Source organism: Sphaeramia orbicularis, chromosome 22 (genome assembly GCF_902148855.1).
Source record: "Sphaeramia orbicularis chromosome 22, fSphaOr1.1, whole genome shotgun sequence".
NCBI lineage: Eukaryota > Metazoa > Chordata > Actinopteri > Kurtiformes > Apogonidae > Sphaeramia > Sphaeramia orbicularis.
In genome coordinates this window covers 25,743,208-25,768,049 of record NC_043978.1, presented here as the reverse complement: position 1 = coordinate 25,768,049, position 24,842 = coordinate 25,743,208, and the positions used below count along the sequence as shown (strand labels likewise).

The window sequence follows — 24,842 nt, the reverse complement described above, 5'->3', positions numbered from 1 at the left end:
TACAAAATTTTAAACAAATATCAAGATGTCAAAAGAGAAAAAGCATTTGGACATGTAAGTTTCAGAAAATAATACATAGATTTAAAAATACAAAGCATAAAATACAAATTATAATAAAAAAAAGTAAAAACGTGAATAAATAATAAATCTGACAAATACAAATAAATAAATGCAACAGAGAGTTCAGTCAGTATTGAAAAATTGTTTCTAAATAGCCAATGTGTTAGTGCTTTTTTATTATATATGAATTCTAAAGAATTTAATAGAATTTTCAAATTCTAATTCTAAAGAAGATTTTAAAATTTGGGTGTGTTTTAGTATATTTGTTTTTATGTATATGAAATGTTCCAAATAATATGAATAAATTTACAATAAATTCTAGATTGTTAGTATCATGTTTAAAATAAGTAATTATATTTTGGGATGTTATATTTATTTTATTGTTACTTTTAGATATGATATAATTTTCAATTTTTGACCAAAAATTAGAACAATGTTCACATAAAAAGAATAGGTGTAAAGTAGATTCAGATTCAGATTGACAAAAGTTATGCATTTCTTCCACATCATAAAATCGACACAAAATAGTGTTGGAGGGATATACGTTATGTAAAATTTTGAGATGGAAAACACTCAGTTTTAGAAAAAGTTGAATTCCATACTGCTTTACCTCTGGTATGTGGAATAGACTCATCCCACACAGGATGTGGTTAATGACATCACAGAATATGAGACTCTCCTCTTTTCTCACTCTGACCTACAGCTCTGTACATTAAGGGATCATTCTGTTTTATCCCTTTCTCCCAGCTTTAATACATCTAAGTAGCAAAGTTTTACAATCAAACTCACTGCATTTACTTTAGAACTCACCTCATGTCACATTAACTACTTATTTTACATCCCATCAATGACAGTTAACTATTACTAACATGAAACTACTAGTTCATATAATGTTTGTAATGGAAATGTGCTGGTTTTCTGCAAATTTACAATACATTTGGATAGAAAATAGTTGTTTTTCTCTGTAATTTGACAGAATCAGATTTAATGAATGTTGCCCCTTAATTTAGTACTGATTAAATGAGTGTATCCAGCCCTACATAGAGTTGCAGAAAAAATTATTAGACCATCAAAAGTCATCAAAAACAATGGTTATGCAATCAAGTACTAACTCCTGTGTGTATCATGTGACTAAAACAGACAGAAAAGAAAACATGGAATGCCTAAAAGCACTGTTTTTGTCAGTACAATGCCATAGATATTGATGTAAGAATATTGATGTTTGTTGAGCAAGATGGGTCTCCGGAGGAATAATCTTGATTTTTCATGATTTTCAAAGAGCAAATAATCAATCAATCAGTAATTCAAATTAATATGATCTATCACTCGGCCTCACTTTGTAGTAATCTGGAGTTCATCATTAATTTCTCTTTGTAGTAACAGTTCAAGATTTACAATAAAATAAAAATCAAGAAAAAGTAACTTAAAGAAGTATAACTACTTTTTATTTTGTTAAATAAGACGTAATTATTTACTGTTTTGAATAGTGAACTACACTAATCAGCTGTAACATCACAGGAGAAGTGGTATTAATACTGATTATTTCATTACAATAGCACCTTTCACTGGATTGGATATATTACAGTCGTGGAAAAACATGATTACACCATAAAAAGTCATCAAAAATAATAGTTATGCAATCAAGTACTAACTCCTGTGTGTATCATGTGACTAAAACAGACAGAAAAGAAAACATGGAATGTCTAAAAGCACTGTTTTTGTCAGTACAATGCCATAGATATTGATGTAAGAACTGATGTGATTTTGGTTATTATCAAGAAAACATGGAAAATGGATAGATATCAGCTCTGAAATTAAACTCTTATGAGCTATTTTTGTTGTTATCATTATATTTGTCCAAACAAATGTGCCTTTAGTTGTACCAGGCATTAAAATGAACAAGAAATTGAAGAAAAGAAGGGGTGGTCTAATAACACTGGTCAACAACAAATTTATTGTTTAAGTTTTTTGTGCTGATTTAGGATAATTTTGGTGTGCTGAATCCAAAAATCACATTAATTTTGCTCAATCAGGTCAACTTTCTGAACTATGCTACATATTGGCTTTTTAACATTTTTGCTTACATTTATGGGCATTTTCACATCATATGATACAAAATTCTTTCATATTTCTTGCAATAAACGAATTCTGAAGATTTTACTTTTGCCAATTTATGATTAATGGTTTTTTTTTAAATGGTGAATGAAATGGCTTCGACTAGAAGATCTTGCAAAAATAAGCCTGACGTATTCTGCTACATCTGCGGTGAATACACCATTGTACCTAACAGGAATCAAGTCACAAGTTTCATAAAGTTTCATAAACCTATTTTGGGTGAGAACTGTACAAAAAATCAACTGATAAAGTCACAAAAATGTAATCAATTTTGTGAGAAGATCAGATTTTTCAAAATCAAATGAGCAAAAAAACCTGACCTGATTGAGAAAAACAAATGTAATTTTTTGATTTTCCGGTGCAAAATGGTCCTAATTCAGTTGAAAAAACCTAGACAACTTGCAAAAAACATTTTTTTGTAACCCAGTGTAATTTTTTCCGCAACTGTATGGATTCAGTGACACTAAGCAGAAGCATTAATATAGTATTTTAGTATTTTATAGTATAGTAGCAAGTCTTGATTCTTTTATGCTAGCCTGTTTGTTATTTTACAATATATATAATACAATGTTTTTACTTATTTGTGAAGTTTTAAATGCTCAGCGTCTAGATTTTAGCAAGAGTCGGTCATGTTTCGACCATCAAAACAGAAATCATCACCCAGTTCACTTTAAACTCAGGATCCAAAAGTCAGCCTTTAAATCTTAAGGAAAAAATGATTTGACATAAATCGTAATATGTACAGTTTTGTCCTTACTTTCCAGTCCATCATTAATGCATTTTATTCTTTGCGCATCTTGAATCATCAATATTATTCGACACCAAAAGTGAAGCTTTAGTCAAAATGTGCAGTCTGCGATTATTTTAGTTTGTGTCGCAGGTTTTTATATTTTGTCCAATAATAGTTTCAGATTCTGTCAACTGTCATAATATCAAACATTGACGTCTAATAGACAAAGCGTAAATGTATGTCAGGTTTTGTAGGAGGAACACAATTCACCGTCTCCATGTGAAACAGGCAGAACTGAAGTGATTCTGGTTATTATCAAGAAAACCATGGAAAATGGCTAGATATCAGCTCTGAAATTAAAGCTATTTTTGTTCTTATCATTATATTTGTCCAAACAAATGTACCTTTAGTTGTTACCAGGCATTAAAATGAACAAGAAATTGAAGAAAACAAGGGTGGTTTAATAATTTTTTCTGCGACTGTAGACATCTTTTCAAGCTCTTCTTCACCCATTTTCATGCTGAGATGTGCTTGTTTTTGTGTTCGCCACAGCTTACTTATTTAGCCTTTGACTTTTAGCTCCAGAAACATCAAAGGTCAAGAAAAAACATCCCATTCTGAGCCCACACATTTTTTTCCTACTCCATCTTGCCCCTTCTAACCTCCTCTCTTTCATAGCCTTTTACCTCGGAAGCCATTATCCTAATTTTTCAGCTATTTTCTGTCCGGCTGAGTTGAAATCAATGATGTGCATGTCTTTTTCTTTTTTTTCTTTCTTTTTTTTTTTCCCGTTGCTTTACCTCTTTGTCTTTATGATGAGGAGACAGAGGGTGGGGGCTGTAGGGTGAGCAGACGGGCCTCCTCTCCTCTGATTATGTAACGTTTCTCTGAACTGTTACGTAAACCCAGGAAACTAGAAGTAGGTTAGACTGTGATGACCTAGAAGTAATGCCGTGTGCTGAAGAGCGGAGAACGGGACATCAAAAACAGATGCAAAAGTAGAAAAAAAAGACAAAATTGAAAATATTTAGATAGAAAAAATACATTTAATTACAAAAACTATTAATAGAACTGCATGTTGTTATGCCAATTATCCTCCAGCGTGAAGTAAAATAGAGAATTATGTTTGTATTTGTTTAGAAAGTGTAAAAAAAAGTCTAAAATGCCTCTTATTAGTCAGGTATGATTTTGTTTTGGTGGTCGATTTAACTTTAAAAACCGCAAAGGAAAAAAAGACACACCATAAAAAGAGCGCCTGCGTGTTTTATAGACCGATCAAAGCGGCCGATGCATTCTTTGTGTGGGTTCATGAGCATTAAATTTGTATGATTATTGCAGTACGATGAGAATAATAAACAGAGTGGAGTTTCCACTTTGCCGCTTCCTCCTCATTCCGTCCGAACAACGTGAACCCTCTAACCCGGCCCTCCCTGTCCTCGTCCTCCAGTTTATTTCAGTCTCAGACCTCTCTCTGCTCCTACAGACTTAATTCGATCATCATTAATTAATTGTGTTAAAGTCGGTCCTGAATTTCGAGGGGAAAAAAAATGGGGGAGAAATTAATGCTATTTGTTAAATTAACAACAAACAACACTTTTCTGTCACAGGAGGAACATCATTAAGTTGAGTGTGACTAAATCCTTGAACGCCTAAACGCTTTAGTCTGTTTTTCATCAGGATTGGGATGTGAAAGAGGACGAACTACAGCGATGTTTTGTTTCGCCACATGCAAAGCTGCCGGAGGGACACTGGAGGTTTTAAAAAATTTACAAGAGATGGATTACCATGAAAAAAAAGCTGTCTCTAAGGTTTGGACAGTACATGAACAATGTTTCAGAGAGTTAACAATCGTCTGACAGCCCACTGGCACTAAAATAAAACAAATACGGGCTTGTACTAGTGCCTGGCAATATGGCAAAAAAAAAAAAAAAAAAATTTTAGTCAGTGTTAATGATGATTTCCACTTTTAATCAATTACTATCTGGCTACATGAAGTTTCTTTCTTTACTAAAGCTATATGACTTCTATGCAAAAACACATTCACAATTAATTTATTACAAGAAGTTAAGAGGTTTTTATTGAGCAAGACGGGTCTCCAGAGAAATAATCTTGATTTTTTTTTTTTTATAATTTTCTAAGAGCAAATAATCAATCAATCAATAAATCAGATTAATATGATCTATCACCCAGCCCCACTTTGTACTAATCTGGAGTTCATCATTAATTTAATTTGCCGGTAATTAAATAATGTTATCTTGTTTTGCTTCTGCAACTTTCCTTTTTGTAAATAGGGTAGGCATAAATAAGCTGTTACTTTTGCCTACACCTTTTCGCCCATGTTTAATATAGAAATCCAATCTGTATGTACAGGGTGGGGAAGCAAAATTTACAATATTTTGAGGCAGGGATTGAAAGACAGTGTATGACCAATTAGTTTATTGAAAGTCATGAGAATTTATTTGCCACAAGAAAATTGACATAATAGAAAATGTTTTTATTCTATGTGTCCTCCTTCTTTCTCAATAACTGCCTTCACACGCTTCCTGAAACTTTTGCAAGTGTTCCTCAAATATTGGGGTGACAACTTCTCCCATTCTTCTTTAATAGTATCTTCCAGACTTTCTCGTAATAGTTTTGCTCATAGTCATTCTCTTCTTTCCATTATAAACAGTCTTTATGGACACTCCAACTATTTTGAAATCTCCTTTGGTGTGACGAGTGCATTCAGCAAATCACACACTCTTTGACGTTTGCTTTCCTGATTACTCATATGGGCCAAAGTTTCTGAAAAGGTATGGATAATAGTGTTAGGTATGATTATGACATCAATATATGTTTGGTTTCAAAACAATTGACGTAGTGCCTGCTGAGAAAAAACAACTAAATGTTCATTGTAAATTTTGCTTCCCCACCCTGTATGTATATATCATGTTTTGTTAAATGGATGAATAAATTACTTACTTAATTTGTCCTTGTAGTGACAGTTCAAGAGAAAAAGCTTTATAAACTGACTGACTTTGCAGATTTTCAGTAAAAATCAAGTAAAAGTAACTTAAAGAAGTATAACTACTGTTTATTTTGTTAAATAAGACATAATTATTTACTGTTTTGAATAGTGAACTACACTAATTGGCTGTAACATCACAGGAGAAATGGTGATAACACTAATTATTTCACCGGATTGGGTATATTACAGTCGCAGAAAAAATTATTAGACCATCAAAAGTCATCAAAAACAATAGTTATGTAATCAACCACTAACTCCTGTGTGTATCATGTGACTAAAACAGACAGAAAAGAAAACATGGAATGCCTAAAAGCACTGTTTTTGTCAGTACAATGCCATAGATATTGATGTAAGAACTGAAGTGATTTTGGTTATTATCAAGAAAACATGGAAAATGGATAGATATCAGCTCTGAAATTAAACTCCTATGAGCTATTTTTGTTGTTATCATTATATTTGTCCAAACAAATGTACCTTTAGTTGCACCAGGTATTAAAATGAACAAGAAATTGAAGAAAACAAGGGTGGTAATGATAATATTTTTTTTCCGTGACTGTATATCAGAACCTAGGAACTATGCACTTTGAATGAATCGATATATTTTTTCAGTTTTCAAATTTTTGTTTTCATTTTTATGTTGTTTTCAGTCATAATGCACACAATGACAGTGTTTGCGTGTAAATGATAGACTTCTCTGCTGTCAAGCCTTGCCCTGAAACATAATACAGGGTTATTCAAAAAGAATGAACCGATTTCATGACGCATTGCTTCAGTTCTCAAGCATCGTCATGGAATGAGTCCATGACCATTTGAAAGAGGAGTTTTCTAAGTTTATGTCCCACCGCTACCCACTAACCTCGATGACCTTTAACATCGAATAACAACAGCGATCAACTCAGTGGATAGTGATATGGTGATACGCGTCTGGGAGGAATTCTCTTATCGCATTGATGTTGTCCGTGCAGGTGGTGGACACATTGAACACTTGTAAGACAGGAAATAATAGTTGATTGTGAGTAGAATACTTGTGACCTGGCTTGAGTTTTCTATTGCTTTTCCTTATTAAAATATTGCGAAATGAAATCGGTTCATTCTTTTTGAGTAACCCTGTAGAGTGACGACGTGGCCATTACAGCTAACATTAACAGTGTCCGTGTTTCTGCGGAATAGAACGTGACGTCTGATGGCTAATTAATATCTGCATTCAGGTTTGTTTGGCTGATTTCAGTAGAAAGGGTGTGAAGAAGTTTAATTGTTTGGGTGTTTCTTTCAGGGTAACTAGTAATTTACTTGGAATGCATGCTCTGTTTTTCAAAACATGACTGACAAATACAGAACCAGACACTAATTTTCAAAGACATAAGACGTCTGTGTCCAAACAACACCGTTTACTGTCTATAGTCCTGGACAGAAGTTTTAGGAATGACACAAGTTTTGTTTTCATAAAATTTGTAAAGTTAAAAAAAAAATTAAAAAAAATCCTGTTTCTGAGGTGCACAAGTAGAAGTAATAAATAGGTTGCAAAGACTTTTATTGGCAAATAAATCACATTTATGTTAAGAATCCATTTGTGTCATTCCCAAAACTTACCAATCTCCATAATCAATACATCATACATTGGTCAGATTTCTTCAAAACACTACAATAAAAACATGTAACTGCAATAAATAATGGTTACATTATAAATTCCCTAATGCACTAAAGTAAAATAAACAGAATCTAAGTGAAAAAAATAAATGGGTTTTATAAATATGTAGCTAATAAATAATACAGAACTGTAAAGTGATTTTCAAGGTATTTGTGAGTAATAGGAGGAAAAGATTGTTATATATAAAGAAAGGAATCACATTTATTCTGCCTCAGTTTCCTGTCTTTGTTCATAATCAGACTTAGATTGTCCTTAACATCACAACACAGCAGCGTTTTAAACTGTAGTTCAGGTTCCACATACAGCCCAATATGATCTCAAGTGGGCCAGACCAGTACAATAATACAGAATATCCTCTAAATAATGACAACTCCAAATGTTTTTCTTTGTTTTAGTGCAAAGAAGTAAAATTTAACTAGAAAAGTACTCGAAGAGCGCAGACCTCCACCAAGGCAGATCAGTTTCGTGTTGTGGACCCCCCCCCCCATCACCAACAAAATGTAATCATTTGTTCCTTGTGCCAGTATCAACGTTTGCTGTAAATTTCATCAAAATCTGTCCATAACTTTTTGAGTTATCTTGCTAACAGAGAGACAAACAAACCTCCATGAAAATGTAACTGCCATCCTTTGCGGATGTATTTATGAAAATGTTTACATGTACAAACACCCACACGACAGTCTTCACATCTTCACAATATTATGCCTCAACTTGTCATTTATAGATGTGTAGAACAGATAACAGTGGATCCACAAAGGTACCAAACATTTTGTAACTAGAAAAGCACTCGGAGAGCGCAGACCTCCGCCAAGACAGATCTGTCTCCCCCCCGATTGCCACCAAAATGTAATAATTTTTTCCTTGTGCCAGTATCAACAGTTCCTGAAAATGTCATGAAAATCCATCCATAACTTTTAGAGTTATCTTGCTAACTAACCAACAAACCAACAAACAAACAAACAAACAAACCCTGGCAAAAACATAACCTCCTTGGCAGAGGTAACCAGATAGAAACATATATAAACCAGCCAAGCAGCAGTAAACCACATAGAAACATATATAAACCAGATAGAAACATATGTAAATGAAAAATGTGTCGTAAATGGGATTTTTGATGTTAAATTGAAATGTCCACAGAGTCCACATTCCACAGTGGATGTGGACAATTTTGTGCCAGGTACAAGATATTGTTATAAGCTAAGGGTGTATCAAATTGGAGGCTAATCGGAGTTGTTTTGATTTTTTTATGAATTTTCGAAAATTGCTCAATGATGAAATATGGGAAAATTTGAGATTTTGTGACCTTGCTGTGACCTTGAACTTTGGCCTACTTGGCCCAAAATTTAATGGGTTGGTCCCAGGGCCTAGGCCTATCTGTGGGTAAAATTTGGTAAAGATGGTTGAAATAGTTTTCCCGTAAAGTTGCTAACAAACAAACAAACAAAGCAAAGTGATCACAATACCTCCTGGTGGCGGTAACAAGCCAGCTTTTGGTGCTAAAATGAGTTTGACTGCAGTAAGTGTTAATGTCTTAATTTTTGTACTTGGCAAATTCCTCTCGCAGGCCAGATTGGAAGAGTTGCTGAGCCAATTTTGGGTCATATGTTTGACACCCCCCAACTAAATTATTGGAAAATGAATGTGGATCAGACCAGTGAAAAAAATCACTGCTGAATATCCAGTACATATTAATGCAAATGAATGAAACAAACCAGCTCGGATGTAAAGAAAAAAACCTTTTATTCTGCGTCAGTTCTTTGTCTCTGGTCTGGATCAGTCCACAGATTCTCATCAACATCCCAGACGTTCTGAACATAAACCAGACCAGTCCAGCTCCAGTTACAGAGAAACCAGTACATACAGGATCTACATATTTTCCTCTGTGGAGATGGTGATTGTAAAGATTACAGAGTTTACAGAGAAGCTGCTCACAGTCGGCTGGACTCTTTGTCCAACTTCTCTCACTGACGTAGTTGCATGAACGTTATCAGAAGGTCCTTCATCTTCTTCTTCCTCTTCATTTACATTCAGGTCTTCATTATCCAAAACATTCAAACCGACCCATTTCTCCCTCAGGAGGTTCTGATTTCTGAGGGAAGAATCAGCCCTCATAATGTTTCCACAAAGGGAAGTAATAACACTGTTCTACAGTTTTTTAGAAAATATCTACTTCATTATGGAGAGAAATTTGTTTCTTTATTTATCAATCAAAAAGAATAGATTTGCAACCAAAAAAGAGATTTGAGAGCAATAGACAGTAAGTGGCAATAAAAAAAAAAAAGATCAGTTTGTGTATGAATCACTCCTCTTTGTTTGCAACTTCAAAAGTTTTGCCTGCGAATTTAACTGCGCTTAATGGGCGGGGCCTACGCTTATGGATGAGAGAAGAGTTTCTGTTGGTGGGTTTGACCTGGCTCCAGCACCGGCTCCAGCTTCCACGTTAAACCCCCTTCTCCGTTGTGTTCTGTTACTTGGAGGTCAGTTGATAGTCTCTTGCTCTTTGAAATTGAAATGTATCTCATAAGTAATGAATTACACTAAATAGCGTCGGTTACTGAACTGAATTATAAGCAAAATGATCTTTTTTTTTAATGCCACTTACTGCCTTTTGCTGTCAAATCTCTTTTTTAATTGCAAATCCATTCTTTTCGATTGATGAATAAAGAAACACACATGTCTCCGTGCTTCAGACGTTAAATGTGCTAAATCTTACATACTTTAATAAGATGAATCTGAAAATAAATGACCAAAGTGCTGGTTAGCTCATGTTTTCAATATATTTGACGGTGTGTTATTACACATATATGTTGGTTTATGTACATTGATACAATGAATTTACAAATGTTCCACTAGAAACAACCTGTAAAATGAATGTATTATAATGTGCAGACACTGTTTTGAGGTAGATCTGGTAACTCTTAGACAAATATTCCTTTTGAATAAAACCCAGTCTCTCATTAATTCTCAGAATTTCACATTTTGGCCCAAGACTGTATCTTAGAAACTACAACCAACGAGCACTTTTGACTTAATTTTTCTTTACTAGTGACTCAAATCTGGTAAAGTTTAACTACTTTTATTCTGGAAGCATTTTCCATGTAGACCAGTGTAATTGTACTGCATTTGAGGTGACTTCTGTCTATGTTACTGACCTCCAGTGCTGTGTAAATCAGGGTTCCTGTGAGGTCTTAAAAAGTCTTAAAAGTCTTGAATTTACAAATCTGCATTTGATACCTTAAAACATCTTTAAAAGGTATTAAATGTGATATTGTTGCTCAGGGGTGTCAAACATGTGGCCCAGGGGCCAAATGCAGCCCGCTAAAGGGTCCAGTTCGGCCCCTGGGATGTTTTTGCCAAGTGCAAAAATTCCACAGTCTTGAATTGAATTAAGGAAAGAAAAATTAGCTGGAATTAAGGAAAAAATCTTGGATTAAGCAAAATAAAAAAAAATCTTCAATTAAGTAAAACAAATCTTCAGTTAAGCCAAAAAAATCTCAAATTTAGCAAAAAACCTTGAATTAAGCAAAAAAAAAAAAAATTCATGTGAATAACCTGAACAAATATGAACAACCTGACATGTCTAAAGAAAATTAAGCACAATTTTAACAATTTTTCTGCCTGTTCCTCAGTGTTTAGCGTCTTTGTAGATCTGATCCATAATGCACATGTAGAAATGAGAAGTTGAGGCAGAATATTGTTAAAATTGCACTAAATTTTCCTATGTTTTTTAATTTAAATTTCAGTTTTTTCAGGTTTTTTTTTTTTTTTGGATAGTTTATAAAACTAAGTATTTTCATAATTTAATGTTTTTTTTTACACTAAGACAAAGACAAAAATTTGGAGTTGTCATTATTTATAGGTTATTATGTTATTATTTTTCTGGTTCGGCCCACTGGAGATCAAATTTAGCTGAATATGGCTCCTGAAATAAAATGAGTTAGACACCCCTGTTGTAGATCTTAAATTATGTTGTCATTAACTTGTTCCCTTTGTTGTATTTAAGCTGCAAACAAAATAACATTAGTGTCCTCAGTTCTACCCGTTCCAACCTGACAATTTATATTGAAATTAGGACCCAGTTATTGCTAACTTTGCAGCTCCCAGTGAGAAATGACTCCGAATGGTGGTAATCAAGGTGTTGGAGTAAATAAATACATTTTCCTAAATTCTGGGACTCACAGTGTGAAAAAGTCCAAAAAAATTGAACTACATAAGAACATAAATACTGCTAAAACAATCTTTTATTCCATATTTTCTCCTTTAATAAATCCCACAAAGTCCCACTAGCCCATTAAACATTATTTTCTATCATATGCTGCAGCTGTCAGTGGTTGAAATGATGCATTGACGTTCACTCATTCCCTGTACTCAGGGCCAGATTAACACTTCATTGTACCCTGGGCAACAATATTTAAGGGCCCCATCATCACAACCCCAGGATCCCTATAATCTGGCAAAATACAGAATAAGTTCCAGGAATATATGTAAACATACCCCATACTCCAATATCTAACTATTATCAATTGCATTTTGATGTACAAATGTGTAAATGCTCGTAGAACTATAAGTGCACTACTACAGCCTCTTGACAAGGCCACTCACTTGCATATGATGATATGAAAACAAAACACATCCTCATCATCAGTATAATCTAAAATTGATCCACTACATTAGAAAGAGAGGGAAGTGTCCTCCATTTTCACAAAAAATAAATAAACCATTTCCAAAGTATCCAGTATTTATTTAAGAACACTTTTTGCCAACACAAATGTATTGAATCGTCAGAAAAAGCCCACAGACAAAACACAAACATAATCTGATAGACTCAGATATGAATTTTAAACAGAAATCCCCTTGTCACCTCAGAATTCAACAAGAGAGTTAAAGTAAGTGCAATGTAAACATCTTGAAATCTGCTTTCTCTCAACAATAAACATATCTCAACATTTTCATGGAGCCACCACAAGGAAAAAATAAATATAATGTAGTATAATCTGATAAAATAAACATTTTGGTCCCAGTTTAACTTTTAAACAGAAAACACATCACAATTCAAGGCATGTCAAGGCAAGGGTTAAACATTTTAATACTAAATACTACATATACTAAATACTATAAACCAGTGCCGGCTGCTCGTCTTTTAGACAGGGGAAGCTCACTGTCGGCTTACATAAAAAAAAAAAAAAAAAAAAAAAATTAAGAAAATGCTCAGTAACCTTATCGTACCAAGTAGGCGTCTTTTTCAGGGACTGGACCAGTGTCCTCTCAATATCCAGTAGACCTAGGCTGCTTAGATTGCCTTGGCCCAGTCTGTTGTGGGTGTCAGACTTCAGCTTTTTTAAACTACAGATGCTCTTTCACTCCAACCTAGCCGACAGTTTGACTGATTTAACTATCTACAAAACGATATTAAACTCGAACAAGAAATGATTAAATTATGTAACTGAAACAAGAAAACGCTGAAACTATGTTAAATTGAAACAAGGAAGTACAATGAGTGTGTTTTATTTACAGTGCAAAAAATGAACGAGTAATTTCGTAGTACTTTCTCTCTTGATTTCACAGCAGAATGTGTGATGGTATTAAACTGAACTGTGTCAGTGAAGGAGTAGATCTGAAAACAGCTGTCAATCAAACGGGATTCAGCCTTTCGACCGATCCTCCAATCAGCACGTGGGATTCTGACATAGCCCGTTCGAGCTCCGCCCACAGCTCCATTCACCCGCAGAGACACCCGGTGTCCGGGGGCGGGACAACATCGTGGCATTTATCCAATTACCGTCCAGTTTTGACGCAATGAAAAAAACTGTTCCATTCAGTCCCATTGAAGCCCAGAGACGGACACAGTCTGCGGACAAATGCACTGAGCAGAGATGGAGGAGAAAACAGCGCAACGGGAATGTATGAGAAGTGAACAACATCGCGTCCGTTGGTTTGTGATAAAGCTGATTTGAACGAACTCATCTTTGAGATGAACGTGTTCTAACACATTTGTAGTCAATAAAATGTCAACACAACCGTACATATTTAACCATTTCATTTTCATAATTTTAGGGGAAGCCGGGCTTCCCTTGCAGTCTATGAGAAATCGCCACTGCTATAAACATCTGGAAAACCGTCAATTTCTCTCAAAGAAATACTTATCTGACCAATACTAAACTTCCCACTTAGCTGCTTCTCCATGTTTGCAATGTTTGATTCGCGTATGTCGCGTAGTTCTTGACGTCTCACATCCCGCTCAGTGCACGCACGTTGATTTGCGTCACCGCTGGTTGGCTTTTTGGACTGACCAATGAGGAGAGGGTCTCAGCTCACGGTCACAGACAACAGGAGCAGGGTTTCTGTGCAGTGCAATGGCTCCGGGCAGCGGACAGTTTCATTTATAAGCAAAAGATAACCAGATATTTTCGTTATGCCCGAGCTACCCAGGGCCCTTCAGAGGTCGCGGGCCCCTGGGCAATTGCCCAGTTGCCCATATGGTTAATCCGGGCTTGCCTGTACTCTGGTGTGACATGGGTTTTCCATTGAAGTAGGATTACTATCGCTGACTATAAAAAAACCTGTGTAGGCGAAGGGAAATGCAGATTTGTGAAACATGATCCAACTCCCAACAAACATAACTGAATGGATTCAGGTCTGTGTGAATGCAACCAACCTTGAATTGTTCCAAAATGGATGAATAAATGAGCCTTTAATGCATCTGTGTCACTTTAAAGAGTCAGTGTGGAAGGTTTTGAAGGATTTAGGGAGATTTAATTGGAACAGTGGGACATGATATTTATATAATATGTTGTCATTAGTGTAAAATCACCTGGAAAAAGGAATAGTTGTGTTTTCGTTTCCAGAATGGAGTTGTTTATTTCTACAGATGGAGCAGGTCTTCAGTAATTAAATTATACTATGACTTTTCTACTGTAGCTCAGTTTGAAGATTCTTCTTTTTTGTCTTCTCCTCCTCCCTCTTTTTTTTCTTGTTTTTCTTTTTGTCTGTCTTCTGTTTTGATTTCTTCTCCTTTTTCTTCATGTTTTTCTTCTTCGTCACCATCTTCTACTTCTCTGTCCTCTTCTTTTTCTTTTTCATGTTTTCCTATTATTTTTCTTGTTTTCCTTTTTCTTCTTGTCTTTCTTTTTCTATTTCTTCTCCATGTTTTTCTTCTTCGTCACCATCTTCTACTTCTCTGTCTTCTTTTTCTTTTCCATGTTTTTCTATTATTTTTCTTGTTTTCCTTTTTCTTCTTGTCTTTCTTTTTCTATTTCTTCTTCTTAATGTTTTTCTTCTTGTCTTTCTTTTTCTATTTCTTCTTCTTAATGTTTTTCTTCTTGTCTTTCTTTTTCTATTTCTTCTTCTCCATGTTTTTCTTCTTCGTCACCATCTTCTACTTCTCTGTCTTCTTTTTCTTTTCCATGTTTTTCTATTATTTTTCTTGTTTTCCTTTTTCTTGTCTTTCTTTTTCTATTTCTTCTTCTTAATGTTTTTCTTCTTGTCTTTCTTTTTCTATTTCTTCTTCTCCATGTTTTTCTTCTTCATCACCATCTTCTACTTCTCTGTCCTCTTTTTCTTTTTCATGGTTTCCTATTATTTTTCTTGTTTTCCTTTTTCTTCTTGTCTTTCTTTTTCTATTTCTTCTTCATGTTTTTCTTCTTCATCATCGTCTTCTACTTCTCTGTCCTCTTCTTTTTCTTTTTCATGTTTTGCTATTATTTTTCTTGTTTTTCTTTTTCCTCTTGTCTTTCTTTTTCTATTTCTTCTCCTTTTTCTTCATGTTTTTCTTCTTCGTCATCATCTTCTAGTTCTCTGTCCTCTGCTGCTTTTTCTTTTTCATGTTTTGCTATTATTTTTCTTGTTTTTCTTTTTCTTCTTGTCTGTCTTTTTCTATTTCTTCTCCTTTTTCTTCATGTTTTTCTTCATCATCTTCTACTCCTCCGTCCTCTTCTTGTTTTTCTTTGTCATGGTTTTCTTCTCAATATTTTTCTTGTTTTTGTTTTTCTTCTTGTTCTTTTTCTTCATGTTTTTCCATTTTTCGTCTTTTTTTCTGTTTGCTGATGACAAACTAAACATTGACCATTATATGGGAGGTTGACAATAGTAGGTCGGTCAGTAGGTCACAGTCTGAATCTTACAACAAAATATCACATACTGAACTTTTAACGTGATGCATTTTTCTCTTTTTAATGCTCTCAAAAATCTCAGGTGTTTCTCTCTAAAGATGTGCCCTAATAATTGAATACATTTGAGGAACTGACAAAAGCCTAAACCAGTGGTTTCCAACCTTTTTTGGCTCATGACCCCATTTTAACATCGCAATTTTCTGGCGACCTCAGACATTAAAAACAGAGACATGTTTTTGCTAAAATTTATGTGTTTTTGATCATGTAATAGTTTACTATGTCGCAAAAAAACTTTAATTTTAGACGACATTTAGTCTATATAATGTATATTATTCTGGACAGAGGCAGAAAAGCCAGGTGTAGATCAAGGTTCTAATAGTTTTGGATTTTTCATTATAGTTTAGTTTCATTTAGTTTTGACTTTTTTTTCTCTAATTCAGTTAGTTTTAATTCATTTTTAGAGCAGGTTTGCTAGTTTTTATTAGTTTTTGTTATTTTCTAAATGCTTAGTTTTAGTTTAGTTTTAGTTTTTTTCATATCTTTTCTCTTCTTCTCCATCGTATTCAAATAAATCCCAGACAGGACTCTGCTGCTTTCTCCCAACTGTAGTCTCCATGTTTCCAGTAGAGTGGGGACCAGAAGACGACTGTAAACCGCAAGTGACGAGAAGTGACGGACCGTTAAATATCATATGGTGCCGCTAGCTAAAATTGCTTGAGGGAAATAAATCGATTTCATATCAATCCGACATTGACAAAGACGAAAACGAAGGGAATTTTATCCATAATTTTAATACGTTTTAGTTAGTTTTGTAAACACACAATACATTTTCAGTTAGTTATCGTTTTTTTCTTTTAATTACAGTTTTTATTTATTTCAGTTAACGAAAATGTTTTAACGTTACGATAATAACCTTGGTGTAGATTACTGCACAAAGTGAGAATTTGATTTTCCTCGGTCAGGATATGTACAGTCAGTCCAGCTTGGATTTACAAGGCTGACAATTAATACTGAACAAACAAGAACTCAAACTATGAATTATGAAAGAGCTGCAGCATCTGAAACTGACCACAATGAACATTTGAAAGATAAACAGTACCACAGTGCTTCACTTTCAGCTTCAGAGTTTGTCATGTCTGTTATGGAGTGGGATTGTCTCTGTCATTTCACCATATATATTTTTTTATTAGTAAGTTTTTTTTGTTTTGTTTTTTTTTTGTGTTTTTTATCAATTGCTAGAAATTTCAGGCGACCCCACGTGGTGTCCCGACCCAAGGTTGAAAAACACTGCCCTAAAGACTTCCATATTAATGACAGACATTATTGGAATAAGTGAAAATGAAAAGAACCAACACCTGTACATGTAGTGCTTCCCTGCTGTGTTGACTTTGCGGTACAGTGGGCAGGAGACACACGCTGTGCAGTATAAACACACTTTGTGACCTGTAAGTAAAAAGACACAGCAGGGGTTCTGTCAAATCAATTCCAGATTGAACTCTAAGTGTCCTGTGTAGAGGTCCAGTGTTTCAACAAATGACTGGGTTTCAGCAGAATCCAGGTCAAACAGGTATTTCTTTGTGTGAGCTGTGGTAAATGGTGTACCAAGTCTATTTGTTCTCATTCCCACTTTGTAGAAATTACATATAGGAAGTGTATAGTTACATCACTGGCAGGACGGTACAAACCTTTTTTTTTTTTTTTTTTTTTCAGATACATTTCGAATGATTTCTTTCTTTCTCTCATTTCATTCTTCATTAAGCACCATCTTTTCCCATAGTCTCTCAGTACGTTGCACCATCTGTTCACAGGTTTGCATAACGATGATACCAGTCTGTATGAATCATCATTGTTTTGACAGGTGATTTAGTAGATAATTACTGTATGTTTGTGTGTGTGCGTGTGTGTGTGTATAACAGAACATGAGTCATAGGGAAATGGAACACCTTTCGGGTTTGACAAATGTATTATGTATCTCTGTTTTATCAGCAAGAAGAAAATCCAAGGACAGTTTAGTTAAATTGGTTGTGTTCCATCCTAAAATGGCCAAAGTCCAAATCCTATTTTAGCTTCAACATGATGAGCTTCCTCCCACTGTCGGTTAATCGGTTAATCTACATTGCCCATAGGTGTGAATGTGAGAGTGATTGTTCGTCTCTATGTGTCAGCCCTGCGATGAACTGGTGACATGTCCAGGGTGTACCCCGCCTTTGCCCATAAGTAGCTGGGATAGGCTCCAGCGACCCCCGTGACCCTAGTGAGGATAAAGCGGGTTCAGAAAATGAATGTATTAATGACTGATGAAAAGTTCTTTAAAGCTACACCTACCGATCTGGCATGTCGCACAGCACTTCATGGAAGTCCCGCCCACTTCCCCTTGCCTGACCTCTGATGCTTCTCTGTTAGTCGGAGAATTCCTTTTATTAGTAGTGCTTTATTGTACCAGGTAAAAGCAACTGAGAACAGCTTTGTATTTGCAATGAGGACCTGGCAAGAGACCCCAATAGACAAAAACAAAGACAAAACAAAACAGAACAAAAGAAAAACTGATAAAAGGAAACAGTACAGATGAATCCAAGACTCACAACCAATGGTGAAGAGGCTGTGAAGTTAAAAACAGCATAAATAACTACTAGAATGTATGGGGAGAGAGCAGAAGGGGAAAAGGGAGAGTCAACACGTGCAACTGTCAACTAGGAAATGTTGTCGTTTCGGTTTAAACATACAGAGTGATGGGAAAGCTGAAAGTTTAAGGAAGTGTTGAAGGGACTTCCAATCATTTCCTGCAGCAAAACAAAAGGAAAGTCCTCTAGCAATGTGCTGAACTAGCTCTGGTTACTGTACGGCCAACACAGTCAAATGCAACCTCAGAGTTGCATTTGAGAACAGGGTAAATGACAACTTCACAATAAACACTGAGGCTCCTGCAAGTGCTAACGCTAACACTGATAGCACTGTCCATAATGCCACAGCTAAATCTAAAGGATCGCTAATGCTACATGCTTGTTTTTTTTTACACTAACAATGAAGTTAACGCTGACGCTAACGCGAATCTTCATTGCTCAAATAACATGACATTACAGAACTATAGTAACTGATAGCATTTAGATGCTGCGTTATCACATGTAATGCTTTGTTCTATGATTAGGCAAACTGAAAGTAACTCTGCGACCATCTCATCGCTTTTAACCTCTGAATGAAGCCATCGTTCGAAGGCAAACCCGATGTATTGCTTCTTGTCGCATCGAGAATCCTCTTTTGGGTAGCTTTTTCTGCGACAGTCTTTTTGTGCATCTTATTCTCTGTGTGAGCAGTTGGGGGTGGAAGTTGAAAGCTCTTCACCGTGCCTTGATATCTTTCAAAGACCGCTCAGTTGCAGAGGTACGTGACTCGCAAGCGGTGACATCGATAGGCAAGTGATGCGGGATGCAGCAACGGATGACAGACAGGAAGCTCAGCCAATCATTTTGTTTGGACCGAATAAAACTGTTGGTCAGACTTTTATCAGAAATATATGAGAATTAAACATTTTTTAGTTTCAAAACCTGGTGGATTTCTTTTACATTTATTTTGCTACATGCTTATCAGGAGCATTTTAAGATTACAAAAGAAAAAGGGTAAAAATACCAGATTGTTCAGTATAGCTTTAATAGGATCTTTGCCGGTGATGTCTCATCAGAGCAGGCAGATGGCAGGAATTGATTTTCTCCATAGAAACACTGTCAAAACACCTCTGCTTTCAGTCATTTATCGTCGTTCCAGACAGCCAGTTAGAGAAAAACAGGGAACATTTATTATGTAACAATAGCTGCTGTTAAGGAGGGGGAAAAATAAGGAACTGAAAATCAGAAAAATGACTTGGGAGCCTTTGTTTCAACTAAAAACAACAGCACTAACCCTTAAACCTGTTTAACAGGTACATAGAAGACATAAATATGTTAGAAACTGCTTTTAGTCTGTCCAAATTCAGCACTGTCAGAAGATGATTATTATAAACGAATGATTGTAATCTGTCATCAGTCTTAGGTTGTTTACATGATGGTGTAAGTAGTAATTCCTAATATATCCGACTTGCTCAAGCATGCTCAATAGTCTAGATTAGCAGACAATCAATTAATCTACTTCATACAAGTGGGTTACCTATATGATTATTTTTCTGTAATTCACTGTAAAGAGAGAATATTTGCTAATTGCAGCAGTTGCACGACCTAAAATGAACACTGTTTGTGCACTGATTGCTAGAAGTGAATTAAATGGCATTTGCGTATGAAAGATTTTGTCCATATCTAAGCAGATCTGTAACTTACCCACACCGATCTGCATAATTTCTGACCATAACAATGTGGCACTGAATATTTGACGCTAAATTAATGCAAAGGAGTACTAGTAGTATTTATATTATATGTATATTTCTATCTATATATTGTCTAAAGTAGCATAGTCCACACTTTCCTGTATCTTGTCCTTCCTACCGTTTACTTCTTGCCCTTGAACATTGTTGCAAACTATTTGCGACAGGGTCAGATGCTAACTAAGGTTAGCTTCTTTAAAACACAGTTTGTACAGTTGTTACTAAAGAAAACCAACACTGGTGGTATTTCTTTTATTTGAAATGTGGTATTTACTCAACTGTAAACAACACACAACCACCCAACTTAAAATAAATAATAAGCAACTCTCTGCTAAGCTAGCTAATGTTGTTTCTTTGGATGACCAAGATAATGATATAATGTGAGCTCTCAAGGGCATATAGTAGTCTTTCTCTTTTTACCCAACAAATATACAATTATTTCATTTGCAGTACATTTAATACAGCAAAAACTGATTGATTGATTGATTGATTGATTGATTGATTGGATAACGGGTGTATTTGGGAATGATTTACATTTGTACTAAAACGTATACTTCTGCTATGATTTATAAATGCATATTGGTAAATGCAATAAGCTGAGTGTTAAATCTAAGAAAGAAAATACTAATCAGTAGTTTCTTTCATTCTGTCACAAGCCTTTGAGTGATTTAGTGATCTCAGCAGGATGTTGCTTGAGATGATGAGCTCAATCCATTTTTTTAACCAAATATGTTGAGATACAAATAATCCTAACAATGTGACTGATAATTTGTCTGTTTCCTGTAGCAAATGTCTAAATTCCACACAGGCACTCAATCTTGCTTGATGTGTTTTATAAAAATATCGTATGTGTGCCTGCATGTGACCCTTTATAGGGCATTTCCTGATTACATTACAGTGTGAGCATGAAACCATAAGCTGCTTTATCAGTGAATTGGTTTTCTATGCTGCGTACTCGTCATACATACACGGTTCACAGGCTGATAACGGCACACTGACCTTAGTCCTCCTGCAGAGTGCTGTTTCCTTATACAACTGTCCTGTTTGTGTTCAGGGGGAATGCAGTTACGAAGAGGAGCTTCTGCCTTACCTTCACGAAGCTGACAACAGTGTCAAAAATAATGGACAGAAGAGACAGAAGCGAACAAAGATCGGCAACAAAACATCCAACAGCAAACACTCTCGGCCGCCTTTGCCTGATCTGGACTTTATTGATGAGGAACCAGAAAGGGACGCAGGTTTACTTCCGGTGTTGAGACACCAGACGTCTTCGGTTGAGACTGAGGAACCGCATGACAACATCATAAACCGATCAAACCTAAAAACAGTTTGTCCCTCAAACGATGACGAGTATGACGACTGTGTCTTTGTTGCGGAGGAAAAAGCTCCTGCAAAATCGAAGCATTTACTGAACGAGCCGGTGACTGTAGATCACATTTCACAGTTGATCACCAAAGTTGACAACAGTGACCCCGACCTAGAGGAAAATGTGGAACTCCAGGCCATGTTCTACCTTCCTAAGTGGGAATCTACTCCTACCTCCTGTGGTAAAATCCTCTCAGGGAAACCCAGAAACAAGAGTCTAGAGCTCATCCTGGCCAACGTCGGTGAACTCTTGTCCCGATCGCCACCATCACTCCTGACTGAAGATTTACATTTAGAAGAGGAAACGCAAGAAATAATGGCTTCTCCATCACCTCCTTCAACTCCTCAGCCAATGGAAGGACCTAATCAGCCGTTCCAGGTCAGTTTTACCCTGGATGTGGATGACGACGACGAAAATGATGAAGGGGTGATAAATGACACCGAGGTGTACAATTTGAAGGCCAACTCAAACTCAAAGATGGCTTCTCCAGATAAAGAGAACAGCAAAATGAGCAACGAGCAGCAGCAGATCGATCCCGACTCACCAGCTGTCAACAGTCCGACCTGGGACGAGGTTTTCGGAGATGAAGAACCAAACAACAACGAGGCACACGCTGAAATCTTAAAGAAAAATGAGGAAATAAAAAATAAGATTGATAGCGTGTATGTTAGAAAAGACAACCAGGTTGAGAGGAATGAAGAAGAGTCCGACTGTGGTGTTAACAACGATAGGAAGTCTGCATTTGAGCCTGAAACGGATGAAAGCATGGATCTGTTCGGAGACGACGAAGCCTTCCTGCAGATGACCATCCCAGACATCCCCACTCCAGAAGACTCTGTCGCAAACGTAACAAGTGCAGAGGATGTTGTTAATAGTGCCACAAAGTTGCCTAGCAAACCACATAGCACTACAGACTTAGCCGAAAGTGTAAGATTAACAGATACGCACATCATAAATGTGCATGCCGAAGTGATAACTCCAGAAAAAAACGCTCATAACACTCCTGCAAGTAATCATGTAACAGACAAATCAATGACAGACAAGGGTTTTACAGGTGAATCTCCCACAGTGGAACAACAAACGGAGTCAATTGACAGCTCCCGTGACTTCTTTTCCGTCAACTTTGACCTCGGATTTTGCCTGGACGACTCAGAGGAGGAAGCAGAAGCAGAGGCCAGTCCTGGACCACGTGTCCTAATGTCTCCTTGTAACAGCTCTTCCAGGCCTCCGCAGTCCAGTGAATATAAACTGTCTACACCGCAAGGACTGTCAGAAAACAAACAGAGAAAAACGTCCTCTCTTTTCACTTCGCCTTTGATATCTAAAGGACTCCCATCTCCAATCGTATCACCCGGAGCCAGGCGGACTCCTCGCAAACCGTCACTGTCAGGCTTCAAACAAAGGCGATCGGGCGCGGACGACGACCCACGGCAGGAATACGTTCATGTGTCCGACTCCTCTCCTCCTCATCCAGGTTTGTTCACTCTGACTGAATCTTCAAAAGGCGCAATTCTCAGTGTATGATGCTGTGGTTTGTTTTTGTTGTTGCTACTGTTTGGATATGTTGTCAAGATCCCGGCTTGTTTCTGTTTTTTTGTAGTGAACAGTGACAGCGAGGATGAAGTTGTGGTCCGTAAAAGAAAACATCCAAACAAGATCAACCCTTTGTCGTCTCCTGAATTGGTGAGCCCTAACTGAGTCTTATTTTTCTGCTTTTCATGTCAGTGAGATTCACACAAAAGATACCTGTTTGCATCAGCTCTTCTGTCTTTGTGTGTTCATTTTAGGTCTATAATAAATGCATTTGTTTTGTATGTTGAGTTAACCCATGAAGACCCAGTGCTACTTTAGTGTCAGCTCCGAAATTACTTATTCTCTATATCTAACCTTTCTTAAGTGATTTATCACTAATTGTTATGATATTATCTTCTGTATTTTGCATTTTATCAGTATAAATTTGGCATTTTCCTGTATTTAATCAACTGATCATGCAGGTGTTAATAAAAGTTCAGATTAAAGTTGAGGGTTATTTTATCAAAAACAGAGAAAACTGCAGAAAATGGGAGTTTTTCAGTAATATATGTAATTAACTGAACATAAACCAAGCATTTCTATCCACTCTCATTAATCAAACTCCATGGGTTTTACTGGTGAGTCAATGCTGTAGAAGATAACGGTGTTTCCATGATAACTAGAGAGCCTCTGAACATCCAAATGGGTCATATCTGATGATCATGAAAAGATGGCAAACTGTATTTTACACCAATTATTTTCAAGTGTTGATAGAATTAATGGATCAGCAGGTATTAAACAGTTTAGACCAGCAGATGGTTTTGGTTGGTGATGGATGTTTGGGTCTTTATGGGTTAACCGCAGAGGTGGGCCATATCTGATTCAGATGGCTCAATCTGGGTCTGTCCATCATTTTCCTTGGTACCTGCAGTTGTCATGCCAACCTGGTTGCCAGCTTTGATAAAGTCCTTTTTAGCTGAAAAGTGAAAAACGTGTTGATAGCACATCACTGCACACACAGTGACAAAATATTGACAATTTGTGTGTAACACGTACAGAAACAGTATAAATGTTTGTATTTTTTAACATGTCTGTGTCTGATAGACGAAGATCACCAGTGACGTGGACTCTCCAGTGGTAATGAACAGGAAACGTGTAACTGCACTCGACACTGTAAGATTTATTTTATTATTTCGTTTTATGAGCAGTGTAATATACCACATGGTTGAACTTAATAGAGCTGATATGATTTAATATTTTTCACTTTATGTTCGACTCAGAAGGATTTCAAATCAGTCATTGAAGTTAAAATGAGGCAATAATATGCAGCATCATAAGACCATAAAGAGAGTGATTAACTGTGGACTTATCTGTCTCTCTTTTGTCCTCTAGTCTAATGAAACGGAGGACAACGCTGTTTCTGATGATGATTTCCAGAATGAGTCTGTGCTCATACGCAGACCCATAACGGCTGAGAAGCATCGAGTCCAACAGGCCAATGCCAAGGTCTGTGCAGGAACACATGGTTCTACTGTCACTGAAACAGAACTGTTTTATTCATTACTCACATTTCCACAACATGTAATCACCAACACCTGTCACAGCATAGGGTTGGATAGAGTCTTGGAAGCAGGGTTGTATGAGGTGTTTAACAGTGGAGGCTGCTCATCTTTCAGACAGGGGAAGCTCATTGTCGGCTTACGTAAAAAAAAAAAAAAAGTCAAGTTATTTAAACATAAATTCGGCCCTCCGTTCCTTTTTAAGAAAATGGTCAATGACCTTATCGTACCAACTAAACAAGAAAATGTTGAAATTATATTAAATTGAAACAAGGAAGTACGGGACAACATTGTGGCATTTATCCAATTACTGTCTAGTTTTGAGGCAATGAAAAAAACTGTTCCACTCAGTCCCACTGAAGTGCATGGACACTGAGCGTCTATGGGCA

The 24,842-nt window shown here is 36.2% G+C and overlaps 1 protein-coding gene across 1 annotated transcript in view; it reads left to right on the top strand.

Moving 5' to 3' along the window:
- The window catches only part of fancm (FA complementation group M), a 98,231-nt gene that overhangs the window by 59,749 nt on the left and 13,640 nt on the right, over positions 1-24,842 (top strand). Inside the window, 4 exon segments of the mRNA XM_030126059.1 lie at positions 21,071-22,856; positions 22,983-23,065; positions 23,999-24,067; positions 24,287-24,400. Coding sequence (XP_029981919.1) covers positions 21,071-22,856; positions 22,983-23,065; positions 23,999-24,067; positions 24,287-24,400 — 2,052 coding nt within the window.